We start from the raw sequence: 11240 nt of genomic DNA on the forward strand, positions 1-11240 counted from the left end.
TGGGTACACAATATCTTTCTATGTTCATTAGTGTGGAAACACAGCTTTTTATCATGCCTTACAAGGACAAATAAACACAGGTGGTCAATTTGCCAGAACTGCATACAATATGAATGCAAGCTTGCTTACATGTATAGGTTTAGTAGTGAATGCTCATGTGCTTCACATATTACACATAAAACAGCATGTTTGCTATCTCTTGGAACAGCTAGCAGTGTAGGAAACTGGTGCTTATATTATTATTAATTTACCTCATATCTTTTATATGTTTTTCAAGGGCGGACAAGTGCAGCAAGCAAAAAAGAAATGTGGGACACAATAGTCATTGGTGTCAATGCCTGTGGGAATAGTGTCAGGGACAAGTATCATTGTCGGAAAAGATTTGATGATATTAGGTCCAAATTGAAAAAGAAAATACAAGACCAACGCGTGCATGCTACTGGCACTGGAGGTGGGCCCACACCACAACGTCTCATATTGACTCCATTGGAGGAGCTGCTTCGGCCAAAATTACTTACCGTCGTCGTGGAAGGCTTGGCTGGTGACCGTGACATTGGAATTTATCCGTCACAATTTCCAGCAGGTGATAAATATTACTGTACTAGGCGTGTCGTTGCTTACAGTTATTTTGCATATTTACACTGCTTTTTATACTGTCTTCACAATATAAGCATACCTGCATCTATATATGTATATGTCTGATTCTGTATATATATATATATATCAAAATAGACATATATGTAGTAGTCCTACTAAAAGCAGTAACTAATATAGCACGTGCCATTGCGTGCTCATTTACATGTGAATTCCCAAAATGCATAGCTGCAGTGGAAGCAATTGATGGTGGGCGAAGATGGGGAACAACAGGGTAGTACACATGTGTTACACATGTTCATGAGAAATTATTAGTAGCTACAGGTACAGAACAGAAATATGTATCATATTATTGTGTATTTTATTGATTTTACTCCGACAAACATGACATTACTGCCTATTTTAAGCATGCATCAAAGAAATTGCATGCAACGGCCTACAAACATCACTGGCACTAACACATCTATAGTTGCTTATGAAAAGGTCCATTTTTGCTTAATGTCATATACAGACAGCATAATGAGGCACACGTAGAATATGGTATGTCATTGTTTTCATAACTTAAACACTGCAGATGACTACTTAGCTCATCTACCATTGTGTTAAAGCAGCTGCAATTAATATCTCATCACAGCATACACTTCAACAGAGGGGGTGGGGTTCAGCACACACACTAATTACAGCCTCATTTCACGGTCAACTTAGTTCACACCATTTTCACCTGTTTCAAGTCATTGAAAGGTGTGGCTGATTAGGCTTTTTGGGGAAGGGAATACCGTTATTACAACCTGACTAGCACAACTGAAGTTAATCACACTCATTTGAAAGCTTAACTTTAGCTACTAAATGCCCCAACAACTCATTACTTATCAAAGCGTACGTCACACATTAGTTCACTCATATCTATAGTTGAACTACTATGAAAGACACATTATCACACACTGCATGTGTTGTCTTGTTGAGTCACAGCCACATTCAGGTGTGCCACATCTTCGATTAATGTACCACACATATCCTCTACCAAAAACAACACTTTTTGCAATATGACCACCTTCATGATAACCATTGTGAATGGTCATCTCATGATAGTTATGTACATTATGATACTGATATCACTACACAACATATGATTTTTATGTACTCATTTAATCTATTTATCCTCACGCATTACTGCAGAAACATAGTATGTTGTATGTTAGGGAACTCAAAAATTCTAAGTACACAGGGATGTACAGTGTTATTACAACTATTTATGTTCACTTTCACACACATTTTCGGTTAAGGAACTGATGTTGTTAGTTAATCATAAATACAGAACATACAATAAGTGTTTGTTCAATATTTACACATGTAAATGTAAAACTTATGTTATTGTTATATATAGTTGCCCCTGGAGGACATGTGTCACCTGAGATGGAACAAGTGTCTTCACCTGGGTCAGCCAGCTCAACACTACTAGAAGGTGAGTGTATCATTTGCTGGCCATATAATATGTGCTCTTCTATATGTTATGTTGTCATGTGCATTATTTGTTTTGCACATCTTCTTTAAATAGGATTACTTAGTGTCAGTGAAAATTAAGTGTAAGGCAACATGTATTGTGTTAGTGATGTTAATTATCATGTAGGACTTCTGAGTTTAGAGCAACTTTTCATTCATTCATATTTCATACTGAGTCCAAACATTATTCGTAAGTCAAGGTAGTTTTTAATGAGGTTATAAAACGTATGCTAACATGTTAGGTGTTACTTAGGACACAGTACAATTACATAGTAACACAGCATACATTAACATGCCATTTAATAATGTGTACATTTCTTTTTAGAACATCATGGTGATGAGGATGATGAGTATGATGAGGATGACGCCACAGAAGAGACTGAAATACAATCATGTGACCATGAAGAGGTGCCAATAGAAACTGTTGTACCGCCAAATCGTCCATCAACTTCCACATACGATGCAATTGTAGCTTCAGAGGGAAAAATAGTGGACGCAGAAAATCGTCGCCATTCAGACATGATGACAGTGCTGGAAAGGATGATTGGACTGCAGGAAGAAACAGTATCACAATTGGCACATCTCCACAGAGTCTTCATTGAAGTGCCTAAACAGTTGCAAAAAATCAACACCTCATTCGAAGCATTAGTTGTTCAGCAAACACAAGCTAATTACTGGAGAATGACTAATGTACCACAATTCAACACCTCCCAGCCAGGATCTGTTCATGCAGGTCAGTTTTCACCACATTCATCTGATATTCATTCACCAGGCCCAAATGTTACCGGTCAAGTAGCAGACATTGCTGTGCAGGTTCCTGATGACATCCTACCGCTGCCATCTGTACAAATTCAGCAGCAGACACCTACAAAGGAGGCGACAAAAACAAAACAAGACACACATGAAACAGACCAACCATCACTTGTGCAGTGTCTACCAACTTGCTCACATGTGTCACTGGGCACAAGCCCTGTCCGTGAACAGTCACTACCCAAAAGCCCTGTAGGTGAATCGCTGCCCAAAAGCCCTGTAGGTGAATCGCTGCCCAAAAGCCCTGTAGGTGAATCGCTGCCCAAAAGCCCTGTAGGTGAATCACTGCCCAAAAGCCCTGTAGGTGAGTCACTGGCCACAAGCCCTGTAGGTGAGTCACTGGCCACAAGCCCCGTAGGTGAACAGTCACTGGCCACAAGCCCTGCCCGTGAAGTGCCAGAGGCCACTCAAAGTGGCTCTGTTGTGCCTAAAGTTGGTGGCAAAAGAAAAAGGAAAATTCAAGAGACAACAAGCAGGCCTGTTACTCGCTCGCAAAAGGAACAAAAAAAATAAATGTTATAATTCAGAAAATATGTCTTTGGCCTTGTTTTGTTGACTTCAGATTATCTAATTACTATTGTATGTATGCTGAAGACTGTGTTGTTTCCAAACTTTCAACTATGTTCTTGTACACGTGAAGTTTTGGAAATGTTAACACTCATAATTAATTGTGTTATAAATATTTATGTTGTAATCGTCTGTTCAGTAATGGTCCACCAGGAGCCAGTTGCTAAGTTTAGAGAAGCTGCCATTGACTTTGCAGCAAAACATTGCATTTGGGTGTGTTAATTGATGTAAGAATTGCATATGCATATTAGTCACATGCAATTATTAAAACACCTAAGTAAGTGCAAACATCTTTCTTGTACGTGTACAGCAGGATTATGTGTAAATTATTACTTACCTTTGCCTTGCTTGGCCATTGTAATTTTGTCCTTTAATCAGTTGTGTGTTCGTTTCTATAACATCTCAGAATGTATCATAATATATATACACACACACACACACACACACACACACTGAGTGAGTGTGAGTGTGTGAGTGTGTATATATATATATGTATATGTGTATATATATATGTATATATGTGTATATATATATGTATATATGTGTATATATATATGTATATATGTGTATATATATATGTATATATGTGTATATATATATGTATATATGTGTATATATATATATGTATATATGTGTATATATATATGTATATATGTGTATATATATGTGTATATATGTGTGTATATATGTGTGTATATATATGTGTATATATATATATATATGTTATATATATATATATATATATATATATATATATATATATATATATATATATATATTATATATATATATAGTACTATATAAACTGGTATACACAAACTAATACACTTCATGCTTCCTTGTGAAAACACTATTTTAATAATACAGGCCTAATGTTTGAGAAATATCCTAAGTATGAGACTCTAACAGTATTGTGCTTAAACAAATGTTTATTACTTCATTCAATCATGTTTCTCACCATTTAAATAGGTTTCATACAAGGTATACTTAATGCCATCAATGTTGTGTGTACTCCTGCAATATAAAAAAAAATAAAATATTATATATAAATATATATATATTTTTATAAGAGATATATTTATATATATATATATATATATATATATATATATATATATATATACACACGTATTTAAACTCATGCAGACAGGGAGTTAACCAGACTTTCACATACACACAGAAATGTAAGCGGGGAAAAAACATTTCTTTTTGCAGGTGTGTTTTTACTGATATGCCTGGCTAAGAAATATTTTCACACACTGGTCTTTGTTAGTTTTCAAAAAAACACTATGTGAACGCATTCATAGTCTAGGGATGTTTTTCACAAACGAGATAAAAGAAGGAGAAATGTTTCTCCCACAGTCCCATATCACGAACCACAACTGTTAACCCAATTAGACAAACAAATCCAATTGGCGTTTGAAATAAGGAGTCAAAGTAGTTACTTTTGTTGACCTTGACAAGGAAAAACAGGAGTTTGTTAGCCATTCAGCACATTCATTTTGATGAGCAAATAACACAGACCTGCACACAGCTTTTGTGCTACTCAGACATGGCTGATGAATTCGTTAACAATATTAATCCCCTTTTAGGGTATAAGTACATGATCTGTGAAGCCATCTTGAACAGTCGCGGACAGAAAGCAAGCACACGCCAAATCGATGATTTCATTCGAGCAAAATATCCTTATTACCAAGACCGTAAGCATGCACGGAATTTTAATTCCTCAATAAGATTCACTTTATCAAGTAATGACTTTTTTGAACGTGACCAGGATAAGCTACAACACACCTATGGTTTCTGGAAGATTGCCCCGGAAAAACAATTTATCCTGAAAGACGGCACTTATATTGTCGTGAAAGGCATATTTATTCCTAATGGCAATAGCAATGTATCCGCTACTACTGATCCGTTTGAATCGATACGTGCTGCAATATCTGCAGCCTCCATTCCTGAAACCCACATTGTACAAGAACAAAAGTACTATGATTATGTACCAAGCCTTTCAGCTGAAATTGCATTGGAATGGGAACCGGAAGAAATGAACCTACCTCCCGACCAATTATTTGAAGAAAGCAGTGGCGATTCCTATGAGCGCATCCTGGAGGAGATATGTGCCATACTGGATTCAGCGGTTGGGTTAAGCGTGGATGAAAATGGCTTGCATTTCTGGAGCGACCAGTTGCAGCCAGGCGAAGAGTTAATTCTAGAAGAATGGTAAATATAACAATCGTTATGCGTTGACTCTGCGTTTAAATTTTTTTTTTTTTTGTAACCACCATTTTCACTTTCAATGCGTGGATACAGCGTAACATTGCAGACTGCATAACATGTAGCGATCACAAACAAATTGTTTCCTAATACAATATAGTAGGACCTGAAAGAGTAGTACACATTGCTGACGGAATAAATATACGTACTTTCCTATCCCTTTAAACATATTAGCAACATTTTACCATTACTCTAACACATACCTGTTTTGTTATCATGCAACATCTACAACATTGAAAACCGGGTCCACCACGTATGACGTGGGACCCTTGTCATGGGCCAAGGCGTCCTTAAAAAGGATTAGTGATGTAAGTCCCGCCCCCAAGCGACGTGCGCGCCTCAAAGCCTATTGGCTGTCATGTTTTGTTATAGTAACGGTAACTGCAGTGTGTGATGCGTGCGGCTCAGTGTTTGTAGGCGTACCCTGGGCGTTAGCCGAATGTTAATTGAGTGGGAGGAGTGTTAGCGTGCGTTTCACGCTGGCTTAACATGACGTCACACGTATTGCATTTGCGCATTGTGTTATCGGCCGTGCTTTCTGTTCAAACACGTCTGTTTAAAAAGAATACAGATGTACTCGTTTAGAACGAATGTAGTTTCGTCTTCATTGTATTTGAAATAAAGATGTTATGTTTACTGGTATTTTCAACATGTATTGAACGCACAACGTACGCTTTGTTTTGCGCATGCGCTAACAGTTAGTGGAGCCAAGCGTGAAGTGCGTGCGCACACAAAGATGTGCGCGCACATCTTTCAGTATACAGGCAACGTTCACTTCTTATACATAGTTATGCCTGCTACAAATTTAAAGAAACATTACATACTGATGAACAGTTTTACTTCTAACATATAAGTGACTGACGTGTGTATCTACACAATCATATAGAGCTGCGTAACGCGTTGTCACGGATGCATATCTAGTAAGGTGCCATCTTTGACCATCATGTGTTTGCTGTATTTCAGAGATGTCGGGGAAGATACAATCGGATCAATGTATGATTTCAGAAGAGTCTACCTTTATATGAGATGATTGTGAGGAGGAGCCACCGACTACTATACTACATATGGAACTAATTTTATATTGCTTGCAGCGCTTATTAACAAACAATTAAAAATGTGATACCCTTATGCCTATATTGCATAAGCACTTAATTAACATAATGATGTTGCAAAAGAGTGCCTCATGAATTTTTATTGAGTGTTCTTTAATGACTACTAACATTTTATGACATGGTGTGTTTTATATATAACAACCATTCCCACTCTGCTAACACATTTGTGTATTCTAATATGTAATGGAACGTATGACTGTCGAAACTATGTAACAATAATAATAATAATATGAGCATGTTCATGTATAGGGCTGCTAGTTGTACGCAGCGATTTACAGACACATGTTTCAGCCTGAGGTCCCTGGCCCGTGGAACGTACAAATGTTTTTTTGCCGCATGAGGCACAGGGAGATAAAGTGACTTGGCCAAGGTCACAAGGAGCCCACACCGGGAATTGAACCAGACTCCCCTGCTTCAAACTATCAGTGCCAGTGTGTGTCTTTACTCAGTGAGCCACTCCTTCTCCCAATGTAAAGGACACTTACAACCAAGTAGCCATTTATTTTTAAAATCTCTTGTTACATGGGTATGTAGATAAAATGGTTTGGGACTGTAGCAAATAATGTTACTGGCCAGATGTTATGGTCCCCTCCAATGCATGATGTTCTGAATATGACATCACCATCATGTTATGAAGTACGTTTCTGTGTATATTTCATTAACCTAACTAACTATAGTTTACTGTGTTTATTAATCGTTTAGAAATACATAGTATAGTCAATATGATGATATAAGCTACCATAATAAAGCTGGTGTTATCATTTGTCGGTGTTATACATGGATCCTACACCAATTGATAGAGACACAAACAGTTGTCTTAAAAAGTGTGTCTATGCTAGTGATGAATGTGCTCCCGTAAGTAAACAAATAAGTACAGTTATCCCCTTTTCTCCAACCACCTCTATATTACATTAATGGAAATTATAAGGAAACATACATAAAATGTGATGAAATGTGAGTAATCATTTTGTAATACAATGCACATGAAAGCTCAAGAGTAGCTAAATGCATATACATGATACAGAAAGTACATATATGTAACATTTGTGTTTAAACCAATATGTTGGGTTTTTAGTTCCAATAATTATAGGAAGATTGAGGTAGCCACATCTTATGAGAGATGTCAGCAAATATACATACCATGATCAGTCATACTGGAGATATACCTATAATGCAAAGGAACAATATATAAATTGCAAACATTGACATGCCATCTTCAGTACCGTAAACAACACAGCAAAGTGTGTATTTGGTGTTAAATGTACAACACCATGTATATTTCATGACATTCAAAATGTAAATCAGCCTGGTGTACACATCATATGGATGTACATGTTACACTGCACCAATAACATTGTATGTAAGCATACTAGAAGCATGAATGATTATGGGCATAATATGTGTTTTGTCTTAGCATAAGGAATAACACAATGCTAAAATATTATTGCTTTGTTACCCAAGTTGTATTCACATACACACAACTAAAGTACAATTGAAGAGGGATTATATAACCTGTGCAACAATAACATACCGGTGCCACATCCCTTTGTGCACACAGCAGAGAAAAGAAAGGTGTGCAACCCATATTCATCTGTGTCCTAACAGAAGGTTATATAAAGAAACATTATTGTTAATATAACATAATTAAACTATAAAAGTAGTACTAGGAACATATGAGTTTGTACTTACAAGAAAAAAATGAATTGATGAGATTCTGTCGTGTCTGGCCACCACTGGCTGTTTGTTCATTTTCAGCAGCTACATGGGTGGGATGCTCGTCTACCAAAGCCTCAGCTAGGTCTGACTGTACATTGTGCCTGAGTGCAACATTGTGCAAAATGCAACAGGCAAGGATAATATCAGACACTTTTTGAGGCTTGTATAGAAGAGCCCCACCAGTTCTGTCCAGACACCTAAACCTGGTCTTGAGTAGGCCAAATGTCCTCTCTATAACAGATCTTGTAGATATATGGGCTGCATTGTACCTGTCCTCTGCTTCAGTTTGAGGGTTTAGCACCGGAGTCAAGAGCCACGGCCTAATTCCGTATCCTGAGTCACCTATAATGAATGGAGCACACATAAGCTGACATTAGTGATCAAATTGTACAATGCCAACATTCCTAAATCAACATGTGTTTTGTGTTAGAACATGTAAATATGTACTCACCCAGCAGCCAACCAGGTTCAAAATGTCCCTCTTCGAACGCATGGAAGACTGAAGAGTTCCTCAGGATAGAGGAATCGTGACTGGAACCAGGGAACTTGGGTACCACATGCATTATCCTCATCGTGGCATCACATACCACCTGTACATTGAGTGAATGGTAGTGCTTCCGATTGCGGTACACATGCTCACTCTGACTAGGTGCAATCAAAGCAACATGTGTGCAATCGATTGCACCCAGCACAGATGGTATCCCTGCTATATTATAAAAGCCAGTCCTGACTTCCAGCCACTCTGTTGCCTCTGTAGGAAAATGAATATAATTCCTAGCGCGTCTATTGAGTGCATAGAGAAACTGGGTCAAGGCCCGCGAGAATGTAGATTGCGAGACCCCGCCCACTATGCCCACAGTTGTCTGGTATGACGCGGAAGCAAGATAATGTAATGAGCACAGCATTTTAACAAGCCCAGGGACTGCACGACCTCTGGCTGTGAAAAAATCTAAATCCCCCCTTATCTCCTCATAAAGAGCTAAGATTGCTGCTGAACTCAAACGATAGCGACTTACAATCTCCTCCTCACTCATCCCATCTAACAGGGTTCTCTCCCTGTACAGACGCGGACGAGGCACAAGTTGTCTCCTCTGTCTTCTCCTCTGATCTCCTGTCCCTCGGCCTGTCCCTCTCCCTGTCCCTGTCGTATCCGCGTCACTGTCACTGTCCCTCGGTGTGTCCCTACCTTGCCCTATATCATTCTCTTGATCAGCAAGCATGTCATAGAAAAGAATGTTCCTGCGTCTCCTAAACATTCGCAACATTTTGAAATGAGTAGCTGTGAATGAGCAGGTAATGTGCGTCCTTTAAATAGGTATGTGATGATGTCAGGTGACATAGTAAAATGCAAGGTGTTACATTAACATAATAAAGTACTTCTGTGGCAAGCTGTGTGCACTTGTTGTTCTAAGTATTTGTTGTGTGTATTCTGCAGGGAATGATGATATTTGGCAATGATGTGACGTGAAGCTTTGTACAAAGATTGCTTGCAAATAAATAGTTGCATGTGCAATGCATGTAACACTTGTGAACGCAACAGTCAGTCATGTAATTTGACAAAAAGGCTGAGATTGACGTGGGAAAAGTTTTGTGTAACATGTGTAATTAGGCATGTTATTGTGACATGTTGACAACAATGAATAGTCGTGTGCATATGCATGCATTTCTGTAAGGAGGATAGTTGGTATAGAATGAGTTAACAAGGTGTCCCAATGCTGAATTACTGTACATGTGTGTATAAGTTAGGTTGAAGTGCTTGTAATGCTACGGTTACAATGTAAACATGCAATGTGATTGAGCATCCAATAAGTGACGTCATGAAAATAGGGAGGACCCAAAAGTATATGTAAACATGAGAAGACAGATGTACATGAACGTTTAAAGATGCGTGTCACATTACAAGCATTGTGTAATGTAAAGGAAGATGAATATACTGTGTATGAGTGACATGTGTGACATGTGTGACATCATGTAAATAATTGTCGCTGAGTTGAGTAAAATGTGTGATATGATGTGAGGTTCTCCTTTAAGAGTGTAGTATAGTATTTTCCCTTGCCACATCATCACATGATGAGTAATGTGACCCGCAAATGCTGAAAACATGTAAAAGTCGAATGTTATGCAAATAAGACACATCAGCTGTGACACAATGCAGGGAATGCCCCCACACTGTAATGCAAATCCCCCTTGTATTGTGAGCAATGAAACGTAAACAGTACTATACTGTTATACGTCCCCGCTCCATTGACTTCCATTGATGTACAGAAGATGTTTTTTTTCTAAGTGCCGTTCCGGCAGCCTTAGCGATCGTTCTCCCGTCCAAACTGCCAACTTTAGTTGGCGGGAGAAATCGGCCATAACATCTCAATTTCGTAGTGCCGATCAGCCCCGATAAGCTGTTTTTTTTTGTTGAATCCAGCCGATTTAAAAAAGTGGCGATCAGTGTCGAAAACAGGCTTATCGGCAGGCGACTGGCCATAACCAAATTATCGGCTCCGAAACCTGGCGATATGAAGCACTTATCGGCGCTTACTGAATCTCAAACCCAATTTTGGCTATAACATGGCCATATTTCCCTTATCAACGCTTACTGCATGAGGCCCACAGTGACTTACTAGTATCAAAAAGTAGGTAATTATTATCTAGAACTGTACATACTAGAAATAGTAC

The 11240-nt window shown here is 38.2% G+C and overlaps 1 protein-coding gene across 1 annotated transcript; it reads left to right on the top strand.

The window, feature by feature from the left end:
* The first annotated feature begins 1929 nt into the window (after positions 1 to 1929).
* Positions 1930 to 3486, top strand: LOC142467676 (uncharacterized). The gene is made up of 2 exons (XM_075573606.1): positions 1930 to 2056; positions 2420 to 3486. The coding sequence occupies exons 1-2, from the start codon at positions 1960 to 1962 to the stop codon at positions 3415 to 3417; spliced, it is 1095 nt and encodes a 364-aa protein (XP_075429721.1). The 5' UTR covers positions 1930 to 1959; the 3' UTR covers positions 3418 to 3486.
* Positions 3487 to 11240: the final 7754 nt, after the last annotated feature.

The sequence above is a fragment of the Ascaphus truei genome, chromosome 16 (genome assembly GCF_040206685.1).
Source record: "Ascaphus truei isolate aAscTru1 chromosome 16, aAscTru1.hap1, whole genome shotgun sequence".
NCBI classification, from domain to species: Eukaryota; Metazoa; Chordata; class Amphibia; order Anura; family Ascaphidae; genus Ascaphus; species Ascaphus truei.

Excerpts from the sequence above, each read along its gene's own strand:
- LOC142467676 (XM_075573606.1), top strand. The coding sequence starts at position 1,960 with ATGTTATTGTTATATATAGTTGCCCCTGGAGGACATGTGTCACCTGAG. Across the intron at positions 2,057-2,419 it reads CAGCTCAACACTACTAGAAG|AACATCATGGTGATGAGGAT; the intron begins GTGAGTGTATCA and ends ATTTCTTTTTAG.